This window comes from Callithrix jacchus, chromosome 10 (assembly GCF_049354715.1).
Source record: "Callithrix jacchus isolate 240 chromosome 10, calJac240_pri, whole genome shotgun sequence".
Taxonomy (NCBI): domain Eukaryota; kingdom Metazoa; phylum Chordata; class Mammalia; order Primates; family Cebidae; genus Callithrix; species Callithrix jacchus.
The window spans coordinates 64,984,542-65,010,865 of NC_133511.1; the positions used below are offsets into that span (position 1 = coordinate 64,984,542).

Sequence of the window (26,324 nt, forward strand, 5' to 3'; positions counted from 1 at the left end):
CACATTCACCATTCTTGCCACAAGTCTTCCCACTTTACCTATTAAACATTCTAGGTTTCCCATTCCAGGCCATAGTGCTCTATCACAGCCTCAGTGTTAAACATTGTGGTGTTAGATTTCCAATATTGAAGCTTTATATTAAAAAGCATTTTAAAAGGACCACGAGTGAAGCATTATAGGGCTCAAGGGTATTCCAGTGCCCTCAAAAGGAAAACCACCTCCTGGTAGGGAAGTCACTTTCATCACCCCAAGACCACTGAATCTCCAGTGGGAAAATGTGAGCTCATGTGGTTAATTATGGCTATTGCAGGCCATGCAACCTCAGATGTCACATTCTGTTGCCAATCACTTAGCTAAAAAACCAAAAGGTTTAAGGTTTCCAGCATTCCAAGATCTGAAAGATTTTTTTACCTGCCACAGCCAAAACCCAGCTCTCTGGGGCGTGCTTTTCCAGTAAGCATTAATGACGTCCCTAACACCTAATGCAGAGCAGAGGTTTGTGTGCCTTATGCTGTTCTGGGGTTAGAAAGGTCACAGACGATAGTTTTGTGAGTGAGAAGTTGGAGCAGGAGTGGAGGGTCCAGGGAAAAACAGGAATGAACCCTAAGATTCAGGTATGTGAAAAAGATGCTAATTCAAACAAAGTTTTAAGGGGCTTGAAAATAAAATAAAAACTTAGTTTCCTCATAATAAATAATTCTGGATTATTTTTTAAATGTTAAGTAACCACTCAAGGCTGCAGCTTTTGTGTAATTTTTATGACAACAAATTCCGCAAACACACATGGCCATGAAAACATTATAAATTAATTCAAATGTTCCTCTGACTTATAGGTTGGACAAACTATGAATATTCAAATGCATCCAAGTACAATAAGTGATCTAAAAGCTCTTACCATCCTGCCTTCCCAATCACTGAGGCAGCTGATTTGTTAAGGAACCAAGCACCCACTGATCCAGACAGGACAAAATACTTAAGACTCTAATCACTGCCACAGCAGCTATGGAATCATTCCATGTTCTCAATGAGACACTGTTTGACATATGGACTCTCCTTTCCAAGAAATCATGCCTGCATAAAGGGATACAGACACAGAAGGAAATCTGGGTCTCATTACCACAAAAGGCTCTCGTGTTATGGATTACTTCAAAATACACACGCACAAACATTTTTTTTAAGCTAAATGTTTCAGTCAGTGGAACTCAAATGAACACCCTTCACTGGACAATTTTCTCCCATTGTGTCCAGGTCTCCTTGGCATACTCCAACAGTAACTTACCCATTTAGAAAAGCACAATAATGTTGGGGCACTATGGTGGAGTTTCCCAAACAGTATCACCCCATGCAGTGTAAAGTCTAACCCAGTAAAGTTTCATGAATATCACGGAATAGCCAGCTTGGAGTTCCTTTACTACAGTCTCTCCCAGAAAAGCAGCTGCTATAGAATACTAAAAAGTTGTCACAAGTTTAAAGAGGTTACCATTCAAAGCAAGGAAGTAAACTACATTGTAGCAGGAATAATATGAATTTTAGAATCAGGCAGACCAGGAATAATCTTAGCTTTATCACTGGTTATTATGGCTCCTTGAAAAAATTAATCTCTCTGAGCCTTAATTTTCTTTTTTTTTAAATTTAGGGTTCTTTCCTCACAGATGAAATTAATTCTCACAATTGTGAGAATTAGGGCAAATGTGAGCACATCATGTTCTATGTTATTACATTTCTTTTCCTTTTTTATATTCTATTTTGAAATGGGTTCTCACTCTGTCACCAAGGCTGGAGTGCAGCTGCATGATCGTAGCTCACTACAGTCTCAAACTCCTGGTCACAAGCAATCCTCCCACCTCGGTCTCCCAAAGTGCTAGGATTACAGGCATGAGTCACCACGCCCAGCCTGTGTTATTATATTTCTTCTCACCCAGCCTACAATGTCTTCTTACTCTCTTTCTACTGGAAAACAACATTTTATCTCTTAAGTCAGTGAAAGCATCATCTTCTCTATAAAATTTTCCTGATCCCCTCCTGATAGAAGTAATTATTCTCACTTTTTTGGGTACCATGTACCTAGTATAAACTTCCAAGTACCTGACACAGAGTATGAATTCAGTATTTCTTGATTGTCTTGATTACAAATCTGATACCCTGAACTGGACTGCAATCTCACTAAGGCAGGATCAATGTCTTAACCATCTCATACCCTCAACACCTGGCATCATGGATGACATACAAAGAGCATTCAATACATTTAGTCAATGGAAGTGCCTTTCAGGATACTAACATAAGATTTTCTTTTTTTTAAAGACAGAGTCTTGCTCTGTTGCTCAGGCTGGAGTGCAGAGGCACAATCTTGGTTTGACCCTTCGCCTCCAGGTTCAAGCGGTTTTCGAGCCTCGGCCTCCCAAATAGCTGAGATTGCAGGCGTGTGCCACCACAGCTAAAATTAGTCACACCAAGCTAATTTTTTGTATTTTTGGTAGAAACAGGGTTTTACCATGTTGGTCAGGCTGGTCTCAAACTCTTGGCCTCAAATGATCTGCCCACTTCAGCCTCCCAAAATGTTGGAATTACAGGCGTGAGCCACCGCGCCCAGCCAACATAAGATTTTTAAGGTCCAATATTACTGCATGTGCTTCTTAAAATTTCTGATTCCTTAGGGTAATGAGAAATGAATAGGACCTTAAAATAAAATTAAACATTTATGTTATTTTATCTGACATTTTGTTTTTCAACAACTGCACTAAAAAACTACACTAAGTTATTAAAGGGTAGGGAGACTGTATTCAACTTGTTGGGGATTCTAAGTGTAGATAACTACAAAAGCTATGAAAACGAGGAGACAAGGAATTTCAAAGAAAACAAAATAGAATCAAGAAACATCTCAGAGTAATCAGGCCACCACTCCTGATATTCCTGCTTCCCTGACTGCCCGCTTCAAATCATTCTGTATTTAGCAGCCAGAGTGACTTTTAAAAGCCTAACTCAGCTCATGCCATCCCCCTTCTTGAAGTCCCTCAGGCATTTCCTACTTCCTTGATAATAAAACACCAACTCCTTACAGTGACCTCAAGGCCCTGGCTGCCCTCTCCTGCCTCCCCTAATGTAGCTCTCCTCCTCGCTCACTTAGGATCCAGCTGCACAGGTCTGGTCTTTTCTGTCCTTCCTTCCTCTCTCTTTTGCAACTAATTCCAATTACATTTATTGAGTACCTCCTATATGAAAAGCTATTTCAAATGTTATTTCATTCAATCATCACAATTAATTACAGATATAGATGTCTTATTTTATAAGAAATTAAGCTGAAAGATTACATGATTTACCCAAAATACAAGTCTTTTCTCACATTCCCCCACCCTGAGTTTTTTTAGAGATGCCACGCCCATTCCTCCTTCATCATCACCTTTGTACTTGCTGACCCTTTCGCCCAGAAATGTTCTTCCCCCAGCTGTAGCATAGTTGACTCCTTTTAGCCTTCAATTTTTATACTTCTCCTTAGATAGGTCTTCTCTGACTGCTTTATCTAAAGCAGTTTCTTCCATTCTCTGTGACAGCATATTCTTTTATTAAATATTTGCTACATACTTATTTTCTTGCTTACTGGCTGTCTCCCCCAGTAAGCTCCATGGAAGAAGAGAAAATGTTTACTTTCTGCATCTTTGTATCCTCAAAAGGCACAGTGCCTGGCATTTAGGTGTTCAATGAACATTTTTTTTCAATGAATGATGTTCTATATCCCAGGAAACTGGTACGGGGCACAAGTACTCAATACATTTACTAAATGAATAAATGAGGAAAATGATGCGCCATGGGCTTCAAGACACCACCACTTTGCCTAAAATTAACATCAAAGCACACTTCTGTGAATGTCTTACAGAGATTTGAGGGAGCACTATGAAATGAAACCAAACAAATCCCAGCTATATTATTACCTAGCTTTGTGGTCTCAAGCAAATCACTGAATATCATTTTCCTTATAGGATCCTTTTGTTTGCTTTTATGAGTATTAAAAATTAGGCAAAATCTCATGCATTTATAGCTACAGTATACCTCACTTAATTTTCATGACAATCATATAAGATAGGTAGGGCATAAATTAATAGTTCATTCAATCAATTAGGAAATTAAAGGTTACATGACTTGCTCCAAATTACACGATTTATAGAAGGGGAATCAGGACTTGAACATAGGTCTTCCAACTCCTGGTTTATCACTCTCCTTTCATCACGTCTGAACCACTCACAGGTAAGGGTCCCAGGGGGTAACAAATTAAAACAGTCTTGATGTTAAATGACAACCAATAACAACAGCTTGTTTAGAAGAAAATGAAAGTTCTGATCAAAACTAGTAATGCTCTCTTCTTCAGTAACTTCTCAAGTAGATAATATGCTGGCTTTGGGAATAATCTATAAAGATATCTAGTAGGCCTCAAAGCATTGTTTAGCCTAAGGAAAAAGAACCCACTTTGCTAACAATAAAAATAATCACTTTACTGATATGCCAAAGAAAATATATTCTTTGGAAAATTTATTTTTAAAATGTTTATTTAATATTTAATATTATTATTATTTGCAAAAAGAGTGGGAAAAAGAAAAGATTTTAAAATACAGAAATCACTAAGGATCATATTCTATACTACCATTAATGTAATTTATTTATTTATTTTAAGTTAAAAGATAAGAGAAATGATAGTATAACAAATTAAGCCTGTGGTAATGGAAATGTCACAAAATTAAATTTTCAAATACTTTTCAGGTCAGCGGTAATGACTTTCTAAATAATGACTAAACAGATTAGCGTTTGCTGTTCCTCTGCTCCCAACTACATACAAATTTTTCATAAAAATCAAACCAAAATTGGAAAGGCAGTTATCTGTATTCTTAAGAACCCTACTGCCTAATTTGCTATAAGCCCATTTAAAAACTGATTTCTTTTAAATTTCTAATATAACGTTCAGTAATTATTTTTCTATGATCAGACCTAACATTCTGTCTCCTATCAGGGAGTCTGACACAGATACTTGCAATTGGGAAAGGACAGAAGGTCCAAAAACTCTTTTGGATAAAGTGCTAGGCAACCAACATTTCAAGATATTCTATTTCCATACATTAATATATACTAAATCTTTCAAAACAAAAAACTAAAATACCTTGGAAGTCCTCAGAATTAGGCAACTTGACACTGCACACAAAGTAATCCTTATGCTCATTCTGTGAATGTAATTAAAGAATGAAATTAATAATTAAAACGAAGAAACTCAAAGTCAAATCTCAAAGAATTCAGCAGGTTGGTGCTGACTCAAAGAAAACACTGTTCTAAACTCCAAGAATTATCATAATTGTTGAAGCTGGATGATGAGTACATGATAATTCATCTACTCTCTCCCTATCTTTACATATATACTTGAAATGTTCTATAATAACATTTAAGACATCATGTCCAAGGAAAAAGCCATGTAAAATTATCATTATAAAAATATCCTTGGTTCATTCACATATATAAATGGTTTAATAAGATTCTATAAGCAAACTCAAATCCTATTAGCTTTCTTCTCTGAAAATTAGTGTTTTAAATCACTTTTCATTAAAAAGAAAACTATCAAATTTAGCAGATTTCATTCTCTGAAAAATAATCCTAATCAATTTTATTAGTTTTCCTTTTTCCATTCATTCTAAGAAACTAGGCTGGAAAACCTAATAGCCTGACAGTTACCCCAGGAATATCTTTAACACTAATACATAAAAATTAATTAGCAATCATATTCTTAAAGCAGTGCACATATATCTGCATGTATGTGTCAGAAATAGTGATAGTAGATAATGCGGTTAAGTAAAAAGATCCTAAAGAAACCAAAAATAATTTGGCAGTGTTTCGCACAATGAGTGCATCCCACCACCAAACTGATATAAATGAAATTGTGGAACCTAAGGCCAAACAAGTCTAAATCTATATTTTGAATAGTCATTCACTCCTGAATGAGTCATGACAGAGCACATGATTAAGGCTAGAGCAATGAATTTTTTCATTGAGAGGAAATTTCACACAGAAATTATCTTTTCAGAAAGAAAAATATTTTCAGAAAATTTGAAACTTACCAAATCAATAGGGTAAATGTAGGAAAGCTCAGAGAGTAATTGTCTGCAACGAATTGTCAACTGAGCATTAGTCTTCAAAAAGAGTTCTCTAATGAAGAAAGAAAAAAAATACATTTATTAAAAAAAATACTTGCATGCTTTGCAACATTTATTTCCATATAATTAATGCAAAGAAAGATTATACTATCTGTAATAGGCCACAGAAACTCAGAAGTAGAAGCATAAATAATAGCTACCATAAGTCTTGACCTATCTCCAGATAGTATCAACCAGGTTAACTATATACTGAATGCTGCTGTGTGTGATCAGTACCATGCTAAGATATGTAAAAGGGACTAGGAGTGGTGGCTCGCTCCCGTAATTCCAGCACTTTGGGAGGCTCAGGAGTTCGAGACCAGCCTGGGCAACACAGGGAGACCCCCGTCTCTACAAAAACAAAAAAATTAGCTAGGTTTGGTGGCACATGCATGTGGTCCCAGCTACTCGGGAGGCTGATGTAGGAGGACCACTGGGGCCTGGGAGGTTGAAGCTGCAGCAAGCTCTGATCATGCCACTGCACTCCAGCCTGGGAACCAGAAAAAGACACTGTCTTTGAAAAAAAAGAAATGTAAAGGGAACAAGTAATCATTCACTTTGCATCTACAAATGGCCTTATTAGTTATTATAACAACTCTAGTAAGCTGATATTATTATACCCATTTACAAACAAGGAAACAATATTCGGAGAATCTGAGTAATCTGACCAGGATTTCATAGTCAATTTAATGAGGCCAATTTGATTCAAGAAAGATGTGGATAATATTTCCTCAGGAAATATTCTATATTTCACTCACAATTACATATAATTACCTCAAAAACCAACATGTTGTACTATGAGGGAAAAAAACGTATAAAGAACAAATAAACAAAAAGCTATAACATGAGATTACCCAGTTCTTCTCTTTTTTTTTTTTTTTTGAGATGGGGTCTCACTCTGTCAGGCTGGAGTACAGTGCGTGATCTCAACTCATTGAAACCTTGACCTTCCCAGGCTCAGGTGATCGTTTCCTGAGAAGCTGGGACTACAGGTGCATTCAACCATGCCTGGCTAATTTTTTTATTTTTTGTACAGATAGGGTTTCATCATGTTGCCCATGTTGGTCTCAAACTCCTAGGCTCAAGCCATCTGCCTGTCTCAGCCTACAAAAGTGCTGGGATCATAGGCATGAGGCACTGTGTCTGGCACCAGCTCTTCTCTTACACTACTTAAGAAACATGACCAACAGATAAAATACCTGTAAAATAAGTTGTCTGATCAACTGTGTCAAGAATTTAAGAACAAAAGAAATTTAGGAGAAACTGTAGGTCAAAGTGTAAAAAAACTACAGTGTAATGCAAAGAGCACTGTGATATAATATGACATATATATGATCTTTCTCCCTGGTTCTTATCCAGAGCACCTAAAAACCCTTGGAATTTCCTTAGTGATAAGAGCGTCTTTTGCTATTCATTATGAGCCCCTTTTGATCACACAAGAGTTTATGTTAATGAGATGACTTAAGACAGGGCTCCTAGACAGGATGGAACTGGCCACTAGAAAGATCAAGTGATGAGAGGGTTGGACTTTCTTCCCCATCCACCAGCCTCTGAGAAGAGGGCTGGAGCTTGAGACCTATGTGAACTCTCGCACAACAAGATTTAATGAGCTTCCAAGACTGTGGCAGTGTCTGGAGATTGATATGCACAGACAGGGCATGGAAGCCCATGCTCCGTCCTACATACCTTGCCCTATGCATTTCTTCCATCTTGTTCATCTGGATCTTTTGTAATGTCCTTTATAATAATCCAGTAAGGGTTAAATAAATGTTTCTCTGTATTCTGTGAGCTGCTCTAGCAAATTAATCAAATCAAGGAGTGGGTTATGGGAAACTCTATTTAAAGGAGGTCAATCAGAAGCACAGGTCACAACCTGGGGCTTGCAACTGGCATCTGATGTGGTGGTGAGGCAGTCTTGTGGGAATAAGATCTTAATCTGTGGCATCTGATATTATTTGCAGGAAGACAGAGTGAGAACTAAATTAAATTATAAGACATACAATGAGGGTCTGCTGGAAAATCTGATGTCAACAGTGTTGCGCTGAGTGGTGTGTAACAGTACAAAAATCACTGGTTTTTTTTTTTTTTTCTTATTGAAACAGCACTGAAGACATAATGGAATCTAGTCCTGGCTTTGCTAGGGGGCTGGACAAACAGGAACTTACCAGAGCCTTGTCTTTCTATCTGCAAATTGACAGAATTAGAATAGATAATCTCTATGGTTTTCTCTAGGTCTACCATTTTTGAATCCTCAACTGCTAAAGCTTTTTGAAGAAAAGTGCAGGTGGATGGACTTTCCAGGAATAGTGAGTGAAGATGAGCAAAAGAACAGAGGTACTGATGAATTAAGCATATGTTGAAAAAAATGAAGATAAAAACTATTAGCATTTGTTAAATGAATGTTGGGAGAGTGACTAAAATTAACTTCAGTTGCATAGTGCCAATTTATTAAAGGCTATTTGAAAGTTAAGCAAAAGGATCACCATATTAAGAAGATAAAAGCGCCAGGCATGATGGATCATGCCTGTAATCCCAACACTTTGGCTGAGGTGGAGGATCACTTGAGGCCATAAGTTTGGGTCTAGGACTTATAGTTCGAGGCCGCAGTGAGCTATGATTGCACCACTGCACTCCAATCTGGGTAACAGAGTGAGACCCTGTCTCTGAATGAATGAATGAATGAATGAATGAATGTTTCTCCACATTAAAAAAAAAAAGTTTAAAAACATGGTAAAAATGGTATTTTCAAGAGGAAAGGTCTGATAGTAGCACGGAGGACAATCTGGAAAGATGAAGAAACTGATGTTAGAGAGATAATCTAGTTGTGAAAGTAATCCAAATGAGCTAACAAGAAGCAGAAGTAAATCTGAAAAAAATATTTTAAAAAAATCTATAAGCTAAACCACATATAGAAGACAGGAGGAAGAAATTCAAATATTACACCATGATGCTGTGGTCTGAGAAAGTCAAACAGTGTTCATGTTTCTGATTAAAACTACACATTAGGAGCTTTCATAACTGGTCTCTGGCACAATGCATAACACACAGTAGGTGCGTAATAAATATGTGTTGAATAAATGAATGTGGCACTGAGGTATATGGACTACAAATTAATACCAGCAGTTTTAAAGAACGCTACTTGTTCAAATCTATCTTCACAGTAAACTCAACACTCATAGCAATGCTTCTCAGTGTGCACTTACCTTTTTGCAGTGCACTCCTTCCTCAACTCATTTAGGGATTCCTTCTGGAGTTGAAGTTTGAGGTGCTCAGCTGAAAATGCACTTCCTAGAAAGAAAAGGAAGGAGACAATTCCATATGTAACATAGGATTGCTCAATCACAACCAAAAAGGCCAAGCCCAAAATCCAAAATTAAGAGGGAAATAAAAAGAGTTAAGGAAAGTAGGTGGAGTACAGAGATCTTCTAGGGAGAGCAGCTAGAATAAATTTCCCTATTGGTCCAGTTTTCACAAAAGTCCAGCCTCTGGCAGGAGCCTAAGAGTATATGCCTAAGACTCTCTGCCTATAGATATTTCTCAATTACTGACTGAGAAAGATGGTCAGTAACTGATAAGATTTTAAAATTCAAACTTCACTTTAAAAAAATGAGTGGTTAATTCCTTTCCAACTGAAAATGCTACATAATAACATTACTGAAAGTATGTTTTAAAAAAGAGTAAAAAGTACTTGTATTTTGACTACTATAATATAGTTCATAAACATAAGTAGTTTCTATGAACTGTCATCTTTCTCATAAATATCATTATTTATCGTGCCTGTAACCCCAGCACTTTGGGAAGCTGAGGCTGGCAGATCACTTGAGGTGAGGAGTTCAAGACCAGCCTGGCCAACATGATGACACCCCATCTCTACTAAAAATACAGAAATTAGCTGGAAATCGCTTGAACCTGGGAGGCGGAGGTTGCAGTAAGTCAAGAGCTTGACACTGCACTCCAGCCTAGACAATAGAGGGAGACTACATCTCAAAAAAAAAAAAATCAGTATTTAGGAAATGTGTAACCTGATTTTTCAACTATTTTTACATCATGACAGCCTGAGTTATAGCTGTATAAAATGTAACCCCATGAATGTGAATTACAGGAATATTCTACATTTTAAATGACACCCTCATACCTCAATTCTTTTTTTTTGATACAGCGTTTCTCTGTTACCCAAGCTGAGTACAGTGGCATGATCACAGCTAAATGCAGCCTCACCCTCCCCAAGCTGAGGTGATCCTCCTGCCTCAGCCTCCCAAGTAGCTGGGACAACAGGCACATGTCACCGTGCCCAGATAATTTTTAATTTTTTTGTAGAGATAGGATTTCATCATGTTGCCCAGGCTGGTCTTGAACTCCCGAGCTCAAGCCACCCACCTGCTGCTGCCTCCCAAAGAGCTAGGATTATAGGTCTGAGCTACCATGCCCAGCCTTCCCACCATATTTAAACACCCTTCTCTTCTCTTTCAACGTATTATGAAGACCAATAAGTTGAGAACTCTGACCCTCAATAGAACTTAACCAAGGAACACAACTTACCTTTTTTAGCCCACAATATAACTTCTTCCCAAATCTTCACCTTAATGATATTTAAAGACATTTAGGTTGACACCCTCCACCCCCACGTACTTCATCAGAAAGCATATGATTTCTTCTACCACTAGAGAAACATGCAGTATCATTCTTCATCCCAGACAAATTAGGCTGTCTAAACTCAAATAGCATTAACAAGACCATAAATAGGACCAAAGACAGATCTGGGCTTCAAAATACAAATGAGTGTCCCCCTCCTCAGTTCAGAAGACTCTAGAAAATGTTATTACATGACCTTCCCTTAAGAAAATTCCTTGCAATGTGATAGAAAGAAAATTTAAAAATATATATCCTAACCAGCTAACAAATGGGTTAAAATGTAAGATATCAGGTTCCTTTCTCTATTAAAGCTAATGCAGTTTAGCAGGGTGGTCTCGAACTCCTGGCTCCAAGCAATCCTGCTTTGGCCTTCCAAAGTGCTAGGACTACACATGTGAGCCACCACACCTGGCAATATATCTGCCTTTATATTCAAAGTGGATTTCTTGTAGACAGTATTTATTTGGGTCTTGGATTTTTGTTTTGTTTTAAATTTAATCTGAATAATCTCTTTTGTAACTAGGATGTTCAGACTATTATACCCAATAAAATCACGGCTATGATTAAATTAAGATCTATCATTTTGCTAGCTGTTTTCAGTAAGTTCCCTCTCTTCTTTGTTCCTTTTTTCTCTCTTTTTAAATGCTTTTGGATTGAGTATTTTTTAGTATTACATTTTTCTTCACTATTGGCTTACTTTTTCATCTCTTTAAAAAAGTTTAGTGGTTGCCCAGGAGTTTATAATATATATCTTTAATTAAGCATAATCTACTTTCAAAAACAGGTCGAGCATACCTTATCCAAAATGCTTGGGATGGGAAATGTTTTAGATTTAAAATTTTTTCAGATTTTGGAATATTTGCATTATACGTACTGGTTTAACAACCCTAAACCCCAAAATCCAAAATCTGAAATGCTCCAATGAGTATTTCCTTTGCTGGCACTCAAAAAGTTTCAAAGTTTGGAATATTTTGGATTTCATATTTTCTGACTAGAAATATTCAACTTGTAATATTATACCACTTCATGTAGAGTATTAAAAAACTAAAAATAGTACACTTTCAATTCTTCCTTTTCCCTTTTTTTTTTTTTTTTAAAAAAAAGACGGGGTTTCGCCATGTTGGACAGGCTGGTTTCAAACTCCTGACCTCAAGTGATCCACCCGCCTCAGGCTCCCAAAGTGCTGGGATTACAGGTGTGAGCCACCATGCCCTGCCATTTCTTCCTTTTCCCAGTTTTCAATCTTCATATATTTTACTTCATGTATGCAATAAGCCCACAAACATCATTATTTTTGCTTTAGAAAGTTGATTATCTTTTTTTGTTTGTTTGTTGTCTGAGACAGAGTCTCACTGTTGCCCAGGCTGGAGTGCAGTGGTGCAATCTCAGCTCACTGCAATCTCTGTCTCCCAGGTTTAAGCGATTCTCCTGCCTCAGCCTCCCAAGTAGCTGGAATTATAGGTGCCCACCACCAAGTCTGGCTAATTTTTCTATTTTTAGTAGAAATGGGGTTTCACCATGTTGGCCAAGCTGGTTTCAAACTCCTGACCTCAGGTGCTCCACCTAAAAACACATATATTCCCTTCCTCCCTCCTTCTTGCCCTGCCACATCCCTCAACCACTATATTCAAACGGCTGAAAATCAGAAGCAAAGAGAAAATATTCAAGGCAGCCATAGAAAGAAGACACATTACCTGCAGAAGAACAAAGATTTCCTAACTTGCTCTCAATCTTTCTTGTGAATATCCAATAGAGGTCAATGCAAAAGAAACTGCAAGCTGGTATGAACTGCCTTATAACTGCTATAGTCACATACTAGTCCACATTAGTTAAAAACTTTAGCTCAATTTGTTAAAAACTTTTGCTCAATTATTTTACCTTATTATACAGCAGCCCCAACTTCTTCCCCTGCTCTGCCATTAGTAATCAGTACTCACATCCTAGGTCTCCTTGGAGGCTGTCTGTCTTTCATTATACTCAACCTACTTGGTTGCCTTGAGATCCTAGTTTTCTGAAGGATTTAAGAAAAGTTATGACTTTGTACATTGTCCAATTTTTTTTTTTTATTGTTAGAGTGAAAGTGAAACTCCTTCCACCTACATCTTAGGTAGAGGCTGGAAGGAAAATCGGAGGATATTAATTTGATTTTTTTTTAAGTTCTCCATTCTTTGTACTTTCTGCTTTGGATCAGCTATTCTGTTTATTCAACTTGGTCTCATTCATGCTATTTTCCTCAAATATCTGATGATCATTAGTGGTCCTTTCAAACCCATGAATAAGTGATTAGATTGATTAGTATAGGCAACTGGGATACGCTTCCTTTGGAGCTCTGAGATTTACATAAAAGGCCTCACCCCTTAGTGCCATAAGTATAAGTGAGCTTGTCCTGTTGACAATTAGGCTTTCCTTCTGTGTATATGTGCTGGGAGAAGGCAGGTATACTTTTACTTTAAATTGCTGCAACTGTCAAAGGGATTTTATTCTGGGTAGGTATTTCACTCCTGAGTAGACTTGTCTTTGATGTTTTCTTCTGGGTTGGCTATAAAAGTCTAGTCACTTTAGGTTCTACTGTGACTTTCTACCATGCCAAACACTTATACCATGGGACCTAACCAAGTCAAGAATCCATTATGTTTAGAAAGCAGCTACAGAAAATACTACAGGAAGTTACTCCAAATGCACAGAAGAATGGGCCAACTGGCTCAACTACCCTGATTATTGCTTAAGTTAATTCTTGATTTCAATACTGCAAAATTCCGAACTTGAATCCTCCGATGGTTCTATCAGGAAACCTCCCTGTGGCTGTTACCATTTGTGTTCTAGGCTGCAGTTTTCTCTAGTTTATTCATCAAAACAGTCCTATCTACTTTGTATCTTTGAGAACTGTGCCCAAACCTTTGCTATTCCAATGACATCCTCTTTTGTTTTCACCAGTACCATGGTTTTATTCTTTATACATGTATCTTTATCATCACATCAATAGGTCACTGGTGGAGAGAGGGAACACAAATGCCAGAGCTTAGTTTACCATCTTCCAAAACTGCTTTGGCTCTGTCCAGGCATATATCAATGCTCTACTCTGTTAAATAAGATAGCCTCTCTGTTCAGCAAGAACACAAGTCAGGCAATATAATTTTAATAGCAAAATGTCAATGTTGGCTCCTATGACTAATATAGCTAAAGACTATGAATCTTGCTTCCAGCAACAAAATAAAACACAGACTCTTGGTTCTCTCTCATCACAGTTTGGTTTAAGACTGGACAGTGGCCAGCTCCTGTCAAAATTACAGTTAAAACCAATAAATTGTCATTCTTCTGGGTTTTCTACATCAAGTCAGATGACCAAAAAGCAATATACTTGGAGTACTTTAGCTTCCTTCCCTGCAGAAATGCCTTTTCTGTACTATGATTTATGATGCTGTCCTTCTCAAGGGTTAATAGATATTTCTTGCTGTAACTTTTGTAAAATTACAACTGACTTTATTTCATTATGATATTTAATATCTTGCACATAAGAAACTGAATTCTTCTCTGCATTTAGTGTTAAGAGAGCATATTTATTTCTCTCCTTAAAAGGCTTCCTTAAAACAGGCAATAACAAAAAAATGATATGTTTCATACCTCTACACAATTGGCTTGACAGCTGAGGACAGAGCTAATGTTAGTTCTTAAGAACAATAAGCAGATCCTATGGAAGGCAGTGACCTGTATTTAGAAAGCCCATGAACTTAAGAATCAGAAAGATCTAGGTTAAAATCCTACCTATGCTACTTTCAAGACTCTAGACGAGTTTCAACTTCTCTGAACTTCATTTTCCTCATCTGTAAAATGGAGATAATTTCATTTTTGTTTACTATTTGCATTCTTGTGCCAGCCCCCAAAAAGCTTCACTGGAATTGCTCACAATTCCCTAATCTACTTCCATGCCTCTGTATAAACTGCTCCCTTTATCAGGAAGGTCTCACCTTCTCCCCTGAGTTAGAATACTATATATTCTTCTAACTTCTAACTGCATATTCTTCTAACACTTAGAAGAATACTGTATAGTCACTGTGTCACCTCCTTTACCTGTTGTTCTGATATTCATATGTTCATCTTCTGTGTTCCTATAGCTCCCTTCACATACTTCTGTTATATATTTATCACACCTGCCATTTTGACTCTAATTGCAGTGTCTAGTTCTTTGCAGGTGTTCAACAAATGATGAATAAAGTGACAAAGGCATACATACAGAAAAATAAAAACCAATGCTCCTCCTACTTCCTTTACATGTCATATCCTCTCTTTTTACTTCTATGTTCAACCACCTAAATGTAAATGTATTTTTTTGTAAATGTCAATTCCAGTGCATTCTGGGAGTAAGGGAAGAAAAAATTATGACAAACCAATATGCAATTCTGTCAGGCATATTTCTACACATCTATATCTTCCATGGCAAAAGGGGGAGATTAAAATATGACAATTTGCCACTCCTACAACAAAATAAGACATTACTGGAATAAATTACTATACTTACATGGAAATTGAAAGAAAATTAGAAGTTTGCTTAGGACTCATACTTACCTACCTTTTCCCCTAAACTCCCTCTGCTGCAAGTTGTCTGGCTTTTGGTGCTAAAAACCTAAATCCCAGGGAGAATCTGTCCTCAGGTCCAGACATTTTTTTGGAAAGTCAGATATTAATAATTTTGAAAAAAGCCTATTTAGGAATTTCTGAGGCTATTTAAAAAATCAGAATACATACAAACTAACAAAATTTAAATTTTGCCATCATTTCAAATAAATATAGTTTGGGTTTAAAAACTGAGAAACAACTTTTCATGAGTAACTGTATGACCTAAGGAAAGAAGAAAATTGTTGTACAACACTTAATAATGTATTCACAACTTCAAATAGAACCTATAACCTTTTGATAGAAATTAAAGAACCAATTTAAATATACTGTGTGATTCTTCTTTTATTTGAGATGCAGACCAAAAGGGCACAGTAATTTACTCACCAAGCAGAAGCTAATTAAATAGAACAAACTACATGTGTAGGTCACCTTAATGACTTTATTTATTTATTTATTTATTTATTTATTTATTTATTTTGGTGAAACGAGAGTAAGAAACAATTGATGGGAACTTCACATAAAATATTTCCATTTGGGCAACAACTTTTTATTCACTGAAATTACCAAGAGTAATTTCTTTCCCGAAATCTAGCAATGAAATCTGACATATCTGACCTCTCCTATTCACTGTGTCACAAAAATAAAGTGTGTGTTTTTACTCTTAATTGCCAAAGTAAAACGGGAGAAAAGTATGGCTAGTTAGGGAATTCTAATAGGTCATTCCCACCAAATGGCTTTTCAGTATTAAACAGACAACAATCATAGACACACTTGGGTCAAAGATTTAAAAAAAAAAATCTTTTTATAAAATGCTGCAAAATATATCATCAGCATTAAACTTATAATAATAACAGTAATAAAGAGATGCATTAAAAAGGTGCAGAGATCATCATTCCGGCCTGTCCTACCTTTCTGAGATAACCAAAATCTTAATAGAGCTGCAAGAAATCTTGACCAATTTTTTGTTTTGTTTTGTTTATGAAGAGGAAATAAGCTCAAAAGGTTGAATGACTTGTCTAAGGACAAACTTGGAAAATGACAGACCAAAATCAAAGCAACCACTGGAAAAAATCCACTTCAGTCATACTATAATAAAAAGAAACAAAGCAAAACAAAGTTCTCTAACACTTCACAGGCCAAATGGAAAAACAGCAAACTGTGAGTTCACCTTGACACATACTAGAGAAAGCAGTAATGACGTTTTGTTTAGTGGAAACAAGACAGGCTTTGGAGTAAGAGAAACCAGTGTTTGAATTGGGATCTGTCACTTAATTGGGATCTCAGGAAAGTGTCTCTGAGCCCTAGTTTTCCTTGTTTGGGGGAAAAAAAAGGTAAAAATGATATCTTAAGACTATTTTAAGAATTAATGATATACCAAAACTAAAATATCTGGCATGTTACAGGAATTCAATAAAAGTTATCTACTTCATGTGATTTATGTGGGATTCAAATGAATATATTTTGTGAAGTTTTAGGTAGTATGGAATACTGAGAAAAGCACAGAATTTAGAGTTGAAATCTGTGTTAAATTTGGGTCCATATCTCAACTTTGCTCCTAATTGTCTGTCTGTTCCTGGCCAAGTCATTTAACCTCCCAATACTTCACATATGCCCTACTTAGCTTTCAGGGATGCTTTAAGGATCAAATATAAGAACTTTTGTATAAGCATTTTTTAACTGTAAGGCTATATATATATATATATATATATATATATATATATGGTTATCCTTACTATCAACAAAGTAATTATATTAAAAAGTAGCTTCTTCCCACAGAGACTGGAAAACTCTCCTTTTGTAAAGTGTATACCACTTCCCAGGCACCACTGAAGTATTCTTGGGTTTTTATCAACATCTGTTTATAAGTGATATGATGTGGATATGTGCTCCTCCAAGTCTCATGTTGAAATGTGATCCCTCATGTTGGAGGTGAGGACTAATGGGAAGTACTGGAACATGGGGGTGGATCCCTCATGAATGGATTAACACCATCTCCTTGGTGATAAGTGAGTTCTCACTCTGACAGTTTAGAGGACTGGTTGTCTAAAAGACTGTAGGACTTCTCCCCACCCCCGTCACTCTGACTTTCACCATGTGATATGCCTGCTCCCACTTTACCTTCCACTATGACCTTCCACTATGAGGGCTTCCTGAGGCCCTCACCAGGAGCAGATGTTGGCATCATGCTTCCTGTACAGCCTGCAGAACCATAAGCCAATTAAACTTCTTTCCTTTATTAATTACCCAGAATCAGCTATTTCTTTATAGTCATGCAAAAATAAACTAATACGATAAGAAACCTAGATTTTACTGAACACACTTCCTTAAAACCAACATTTCATACCATTTTTGCAGCTAAGTTTCCAGCAAACTAATTTTGACAGAGTGTTGCTTTTCAAAGATCTGGGGGTTGAGTTAAGACAAAAGACCCTGTAAAGCAACACAGAATTCATTAATGGGAAGATTACTTGGCTTGAGATACTGATGGGTAATCTGTTTTTTATTAAACACTCTAAGTTAAACTACTAATACCTTCAAGAAATGAAAATATATACACTAATAAACATTAATACTGAAAAGATCTGCTCACGACCTACTGGAAGTTGCTGTAGACCACAAGTTGAGAACCACTGCCTTTGAGGGACAGGAAGGGAAAACGTATGAGTGTGAAGTAATGCGGCCCTCTGGAGTTATGTGACCACTCAGCAAGTCAGCAGCATGGATAAAAATTATCTTTTTGGCACTTTCCAATAAATCATCCTGCTGTAATGAATTTTTATAGACAAAAACATAAGCACCTGGTTTTTTCCAAATATTTACATAAATGATTGCCACTATTATTAGCAGCTATCCTTACTTAATAGATGTATAAAAAGATGTAGAATGTATATAATTCCTTTGTGGTCATTCAGAAGAATCAGCAGCAGAGTCACAATTAAATATCAAAATTACTGACTTTGTATCCTAACTGAGCTCTGGGGACTCAGAATCAAGTACCTAGATAAGCATCAAGTACCAGTCACAGTATGTAAGAAACTACTAGTAATAATCATTTCACTACTGCCTAGCAAACACACTAAACCAAAGCTGCAAATGCAAGAGACAAATACCTTTTTCACCTTCGTTGTGCAAATACCAGTGACTATGGTGCTTCTAAAATATTTTAACTTGGCTCCAGATTCATTAAATAGTACATTTATGTAACCGTACAAGAATAATGTTCAACACAAGCATAAAATAGAATATGTTTAGAATAGAATACTGAAGAACAAGTATGTATCTGGTTACCTAGCACAACCACTATGAAGAACACAGGGCCCCAAAAAGTAGACCAGGTTATGCTAGTAAATAAATGTGGTTATCGGTATCCACTCCCCAGTGATGATCACCACAGCCCACAATAGGCGTAAGAGTGAAGCCAACAGCAGAGTTCTTTCTCCTACTTATGTTAGGGACCAGAGCGTCAACATTAGATCCTAACCTTCTGAGGATTCTAATAGCGCAGGGGAATACAAAATAATTCTCATCTCAAAAACATATATAAAAGTGAGAAAAGGGCACTTGAAGTACAAAGTCAGTGTTAAAAATAAACAGCTGTGACCCACCATAACAAATACATATTTAACTTGAGGGTTACCATTCTTTCTTTGCAATGATAAAACAGAGATTCAAGAATGTGCAACTGAGTTGGCTGCCAGAATTAAAGTACAAGAACAGATATCTATAAAATTCTGTAATCTCCCTTTGCATCACAGTTAGGCAGCAGTAACTCGGAATGCAGGCTCCACCATAACTTGCTATGTATGTGGCTTTGGGCACATTTGTTATGTGGCTTTGGACAAACCATCCTCATCTGTAAACTGGGTACTAAATTGTAGTATCTTTATTATTAGGAGGTTAATAATAGTATCATTAATGTATAGGACTATTAGTGACGACAAAATTAGGTAAAGAACTAAAAACATGACATTTCCTGGCACTAATATTCTATACATAAGAACAATTAATACAAGCTTGCATTCTATAAAACATAAATACAAGCTCATATTCTCTAAATACAAACAATTACTATTAAACCTCAGTCTTTTAAATAGTATAGAAATCACTGTTTAGGGGTTCATTTGCTTATAATCTAAGGATAGACTCTTGGGACCTCTTTCTATTCTAACAGGCAAATGTATAATCAAAACAGTTGAAGAACTATATCTCCTTATCTTTTTACCATATTCTAGAATAACATATACCCCATAGCTTTATATTTCATACTGGTTTTAAAAATGTAGTATTATTCAGTGATTGGGAGTTTTGGAGTCAATAGATTTTAATCTCAACATCACCTCTCATTAGCTATATGAATTTAAGTAAGGTACTTAACCTCTCTGACCCTGACATAAGAGTTTCCTCAACTATACAAAGTAAATAGTAACAGCATCTGCCTCATAAAGTTATTGTAGTGATTAAACAATATCACATAATTACAGCAATAAGCACTGTACTGGAAACATTATTGCTAATATTATTACTCTTATTAGAAAAGGTTAAAAGCCCCTAAACCCTTTAAAACCTTATAATGTTTAAAAAGGGAAGAGATGCAGAAATATATGCCACAGGTAGCAGGCAATGTGAGTACAGTAAAAGTTGATGGTAGTTCCAAAGCACTGTAAGAAATGTGTCTTTTCATAGAAGATGAAATCTTTTGAAGTAGGCCTTGTATGTACAAAACAACTGTCTATTTATTTGGGGTCATTCTAACAAACACAAATGAACTTTATCATGTTTCATGATTTTAAATGGCATTATTCCTTTACACTCTCATTTATAAATGTCATTATGCAAGTTGTATTGGAATGCAGATACTTATCACTACCAAACAATATACACTTTTTAGGCAGTCTTCTCATAAAAATATCAGTCTTCCCATGTGAATTCTAAACTAGAAGTTAGAGAAGTCTTTCTTTAGTAATGATACCCAGGACAGGATATCAACAAGCCTAAGTATCATGCATTCATTCAACAAATATTTATTCTACGTGTACTATATATTATACCATGCCTAAAAGATATGAGTATTTAATGTAGCCTTGGACAGTGCCTGCCCTCAGAATCTCTCCAGAGAAGGAAACAGACTAATAACCAAGTGCTATCATGGAAACTATATAGGGTGCTATGGCAACACACAGTAGTATATTTAACCTAGGGGTGGGAGGAGAAAAAGAAGGGAGCCAGTGACAGTGTCTTGGTGAAAACAACATTTAGGTAAAGGCCTGAATGCAGGTAAGATAGGACAAAGCATACTTAAGTAACTAAAAGAAGTACTGCGTGGTTGAAGCATTAAGATTGAGGTGAGCCACTGGAGGCCTTTGTAAGTCATCCTGAGTCAGGACTTTTATCTTAAATGGTACAGAAACCCACCAGAATGTGACATAGGAATAAAACAGATGGTGTTTTGTTCCTATTTTTATAAGACCATTTCATTTTTATAACTTATCTGATCATCATATCATACACATTCTTGCTACACAAAATGTGGTCCACAGACCAGCAACATCAGCACAACCTCGAAGCCTGTTTAAACTTAGTGAGACACAGTTCTAAGTATTATTGTTAACCCTGCTGTAGAGATAACACTAAGTTACTGGACAAGGTTACACAACTGGTAAACAATGAAGTCAGGCGTGAAACAAGGCATTATAAATCAAAGCCTCTTCCTTTAAAAACTTATTTTCTAAAATTACTGAAATAAAGAAAAATCATATTTAAAAATTATTCTTTGCAATGTAACCTATATTTCATATAGGTCAAAAACTTAAAACTTGCTAAAAATGACTTACTTAATTCACATTCCAAATACACTCTTCCCATTACATCTCACTTATCCATCAATCTCAACTATGAAACATACTGAAAACTAACCAAGAAACCATAAAAGGATACAACAAATAAAATAAGGATAAATAATTCACAGTACATGACCTATATGAAAGCCCCTCAAAGATTCATGCTGTGGTAATGCTCACTGAGAACCTTCTCGGACTGGGCACTTGGGAGGATACCAACATAAAAATGCAAAGTCCCTGCCCAGAAAGGGCTTGCCAACTAAGTGGGAAGATAAGATGACATCAAAAATGCTACAGGGATACAGAAGAAGGAGCAAGAAACTTTTATCTGAGGGAGAAAAATGCCTCAAGGAGAGGTAGTATTTGAGCATGTCTTTGAAGAACCAAAAGAACTAAACCAAGGAGAGATCAGTAAAGTGTGTTTTCAAAAAGCAGGGATAGAGGTCAAAAAGCAAAGGAAAAAGACTTCCATTTCTGACTGATGGAATAATACCCATCACAGTTTCCTCCCACTGAAAGCAACTAGAAAGTCATATAAAATTATATGTAATAATAGTTTTCAGACAATAGATAACAGGCAGCCTAGTAAAGTCATTTCTGAGAGAAGGAAAACAAGCTAGGTGAGCCCTATAACTGCTCCAACTCCCTGCATTGGGAATGTTTCCAGGCCATAGTGCAGAGGGTGAACAACACAAAAAAAAGTTCCAGAAGTGGCTGGACATGGCATCTCACACCTGTAATCCTGGCACTTTGGGAAGTGGGCAGATCACTTGCGGTCAGGAGTTCAAGACCAGACTGACCAGCATGGTGAAATCCCATCTCTGCTAAATATTCAAAAATTAGGGTGGGCGCAGTGGCTCATGCCTGTAATCCCAGCACTTTGGGAGGTCGAGGCAGGCGGATCACAAGGTCAGGAGATCAAGACCATCCTGACTAACAGGATGAAATCCCATCTCTACTAAAAATACCAAAAAAAAAAAAAAAAAAAATTAGCCTGGTACGGTGGCAAGCACCTGTAGTCCCAGCTACTTAGGAGGCTGAGGCAGGAGAAACACTTGAACCTGGGAGGCAGAGGTTGCAGCGAGCTGAGATTGCAGCACTGCATGCCAGCCTGGGCAACAGAGCAAGATTCTGTCTCCAAAAAAAAAAAAAAAAAAAATTCAAAAATTAGCCAGGCGTGGTGGTGCACGCTTGTAATTCTAGCTACTCAGGAGGCACAGGCAGGAGAATCACTTCAACCTGGAAGGCCAAAGTTGCAGTGAGCCAAGATGATGCCACTGCATTCCATCATGGGTAACAGAGTGAAACTCTTGTCTCAAAAAAAAAAAAAAAATTAGCCAGGCATGGTGGTGGGTGCCTGTAATCCCAGCTATTCAGAAGGCTGAGGCAGGAGGAGAATTGCTTGAACCTGGGAGACAGAAGTTGCAGTGAGCTGAAATTGTGCCATTGCACTCCAACCTGGGTGACAGAGCAAGACTCTGGTTCCCCAAAAAGAAAAAAAAAATCCCAGAAGTATCACTGGGCTGAGGAGATCCCTATGCTCATAATATACACAAAAATTAAACCAAAATGAATCAGGCATGTAAGAACTAAAATGATAAAAAGTTCTAGAAGAAAACAGGAGAAAAATCTCAAGTGACCTTGGGTTAGGCAAAAATTTCTAAAATAGAACAGTTTTTAAGGCTGAGTATGGTGGCTCATGGCTATAATCCCAGCACTTTGGGAGGCTGAGGCAGATGGATCACTTGAGGCCAGGAGTTCAAGACCAGCCTGGCCAACATGGGAAAACCCTGTCTCTACTAAAAATACAAACATTAGCCGGGTGTGGTGGTGCAAACCTGAAATCCCAGCTACTCAGGAGGCTGAGGGAGGAGAATCACTTGAACTCAAGAGGTGGAGGTTGCAGTGAGCCAAGATCTTACCACTGCACTCCAGCCTGGGCAACAAAGTGAGATCCCATCTCAAGAAAAAAAAAGAGCAAAGTTTTTAAAAAATGATGAATAAACTCAAAATATACTGTTAAGATAGGAAGAAAAAATATGTAAATCATTTATTTGATAAAGAACATATCCAGAATATAAAAAGAACTCTTACAACTTAATAATAAGGTTACCATCCACAACTCCCACTCTACCCTCCAAAAAACAGATAAAAGATCTAAACAGACATTTCATCAGAGGAAAGAGACAGATAAGCACAAGAAAAGATGCTCAGCCACATTAGTTATCAAGGAAATACAAGTTAAAACAATGAAAAACCACTACATACCCACTAACATGTCTAAAATCTAAAATTAATTTTTGGATGTGAATTATATGAAACTCTCATACATGGCTAGTTAAAAATGCAAAGCAGCTTAGTAGTTATTTAGAAAGTTAAACACACATTTTCTATACCCCAGCAATCCCACATCTAGTTATTAATATTTAACCAAGATAATATACCCACATAAGGGCTTATACTTGAGTATCTACTGTAGCTTTATTCATAATAATTCAAAACTGGAAACAAACCTAATGTCCATCAATAAGTAAATGTATAAACAAATTGTACGTACATATAGCAAATACTACTCAGCACTGAAAAGAAAAAATCCTGACACATGCAACCACATAAATTCCAAAGCTACAATGCAAAGTAAAAAAGAGCCAGATATTAAAAGGGCATATAGTATGATTCCACTCACATGAAATGCTAGAAAAAGGAAATGATATCAGAAAGCACATCAGTAACTGCTAGTGGCCAATCGATGGAGGAAGACACTGACTACAGTGAGGCCAAGAAGATGTTTACAATGATAGAAATATTCTATATCATTGACTGTGGTAGTAGTTACCTACCTGAATCATTAGTTAAACTCATCAAACTGTGTATTTTAAATTGATTAATTTGATTGTTTGTAAAATATACCTCATTAAAACTGATATTTAAGAAAATTTAAAAAGCAAGCAAATGAAAATTCACATATTGAGCTCTTATCAATTCATTAAAAAAAAAAAAAAAAACAGTTAATGCAGCCGGACACGGTGGCTCATGCCTGTAATCCCAGCACTTTGGGAGGCTGAGGCAGGCAAATCACCTGAGGTCAGGAGGTCAAGACCAGCCTGGTCAACATGATGGAACCCCATCTCTACTAAAAATATAAACATTGGCTGGGGATGGTGGCCGGCACCTGTAATTCCAGCTATTTGGGAGGCTGATGCGGGAGAATCGCTTGAACCCAGGAGGTGGAGGTGGGAGTGAGCCGAGACCGCACCATTGCACTCCAGCCTGGGCAACAAGAGTGAACCTCCGTGTCAAAGAAAAAAAAAAAAACCAGGCCGGGCGCGGTGGCTCACGCCTGTAATCCCAGCACTTTGGGAGGCCGAGGCGGGTGGATCACTAGGTCAACAGATAGAGACCACCCTGGTCAACATGGTGAAACCCCGTCTTACTAAAAATACAAAAAATTAGCTGCGCATGGTGGCGCGTGCCTGTAATCCCAGCTACTAGGGAGGCTGAGGCAGGAGAATTGCCTGAACCCAGGAGGCAGAGGTTGCGGTGAGCCGAGATGGCGCCATTGCACTCCAGCCTGGGTAACAAGAGCGAAACTCCGTCTCAAAAAAAAAAAACAAAGAAAAAAAAAACCAGTTAATGCAAAAATGACAAAATGGATAAAGGATGCAGGAAGGGTAAACCACAAAATAAGAAGTATCAAAAAGCTTAAACTCTCTATATAATGGTAAAATATTAAAGGCTTTCACTGAAACTGGAAATGAGAAAAGGATATTCACTGACACCACTTATATTTAATATTGTACCAGATGTCCCAGATAACACAATCAGGTAAGAAAAACGTTTTAAGGCTGGGCTTGGTGGCTCTCGCCTGTAATCCCAGCGCTTTGGAAGACCGAGGCAGTCAGATCACGAGGTCAGGAGATGGAGACCATCCTGGCCAACAGAGTGAAACCCTGTCTCCACTAATAATACAAAAATTAACAGGGCATGGTGGCACACGGCTGCAGCCCCAGCCACTTGGAAGGCTGAGACAGGGGAATCAATTGAATCCAGGAGGTGCAGGTTTCAGTGAGCCAAGATCAGGCCACTGCACTCCAGACTCCAGCCTGGTGACAGAGTGAGACTCTGTCTTAAGAAAAAAAAAAAAAAGAAAAAAGTTTCAAAGGCATACACATTAGGAAATGAGAAATAATGCCATCATTTATTTGCAGGTGAGATGACTGTACACACAGAAAATTCAAAACAAACTATTAGAAGTAATTATTAGAACAATCTATTAGAACTAATTAGTAAGTTCCTTGGATGTAAAATTAACATACAGAAATCAGGTGTAATACGCATATAAGTCGTTTGGTAAATGTGAATCAAAACTACGATGAGATACAATGCTATACTCACTAGGATGGCTATAATTAAAAAGAGAGATAATAACAGGTATCAGTGAGAAAATGGGGAGACTGAAACTGTCATACACTGTTGGTAGGAATGTAAAACAGCTGCTGTGGAAAATGGCTGGCAGTAACTCAAAAAGTTAAAAATAGAGTTCCCACATGACTCAGCAGTTCCAGTCCCAGGTGTACCTAAGAATGAAAACAAACATCCCTACTAAGAGTTATATATGAATGTTCATAAGCAGCTTTATCTGTGATAGACAAAAAGCGGAAACAAGCCAAATGTCCAACAACCAATGAATGGATTTTAAAAACGTGACATATCCATATACCTGAATGTATCATTCAGCAGTAAAAATGAAGTAGTAAATCATGATACAACGTGGATGAACCTTAAAAATAAGATGCTAAACAAGTGAAGTTGGTCATAAAAGACCACAACATTGTATGATTCTTTTCATAAAAAATGTCCAGGAAAGGCAAATCTAGAGACAAAAAGTAGATTAGTGGTTATTTAGAATTGGGGGGAGGGGAAGTATGGAATAACTGCTAAGGCACATGAGTTTTCTTTAGGTGGGACAATCAGACTATGTGATCATTGCGTAACTCCATGAATAAACTAAGAAAAAGTGTAAAATGGCAAATTATATGGTATGGCAATTGCTTCTCAATAAATCTGATTTTTAAAT

General features: G+C 37.0%; 1 protein-coding gene across 14 annotated transcripts in view; it reads right to left on the reverse strand.

Moving 5' to 3' along the window:
* The window catches only part of UVRAG (UV radiation resistance associated), a 319,164-nt gene that overhangs the window by 135,368 nt on the left and 157,472 nt on the right, over positions 1–26,324 (reverse strand). For all 14 annotated transcript variants that reach the window (XM_078340195.1, XM_078340191.1, XM_035265389.3 and 11 more), the window contains 3 exons: positions 9,368–9,452; positions 6,090–6,177; positions 5,144–5,204 (listed from right to left, as the gene is read on the reverse strand). In XM_078340195.1, coding sequence (XP_078196321.1) covers positions 5,144–5,204; positions 6,090–6,177; positions 9,368–9,452 — 234 coding nt within the window. The remainder of the gene's footprint in view (positions 1–5,143; positions 5,205–6,089; positions 6,178–9,367; positions 9,453–26,324) is intronic.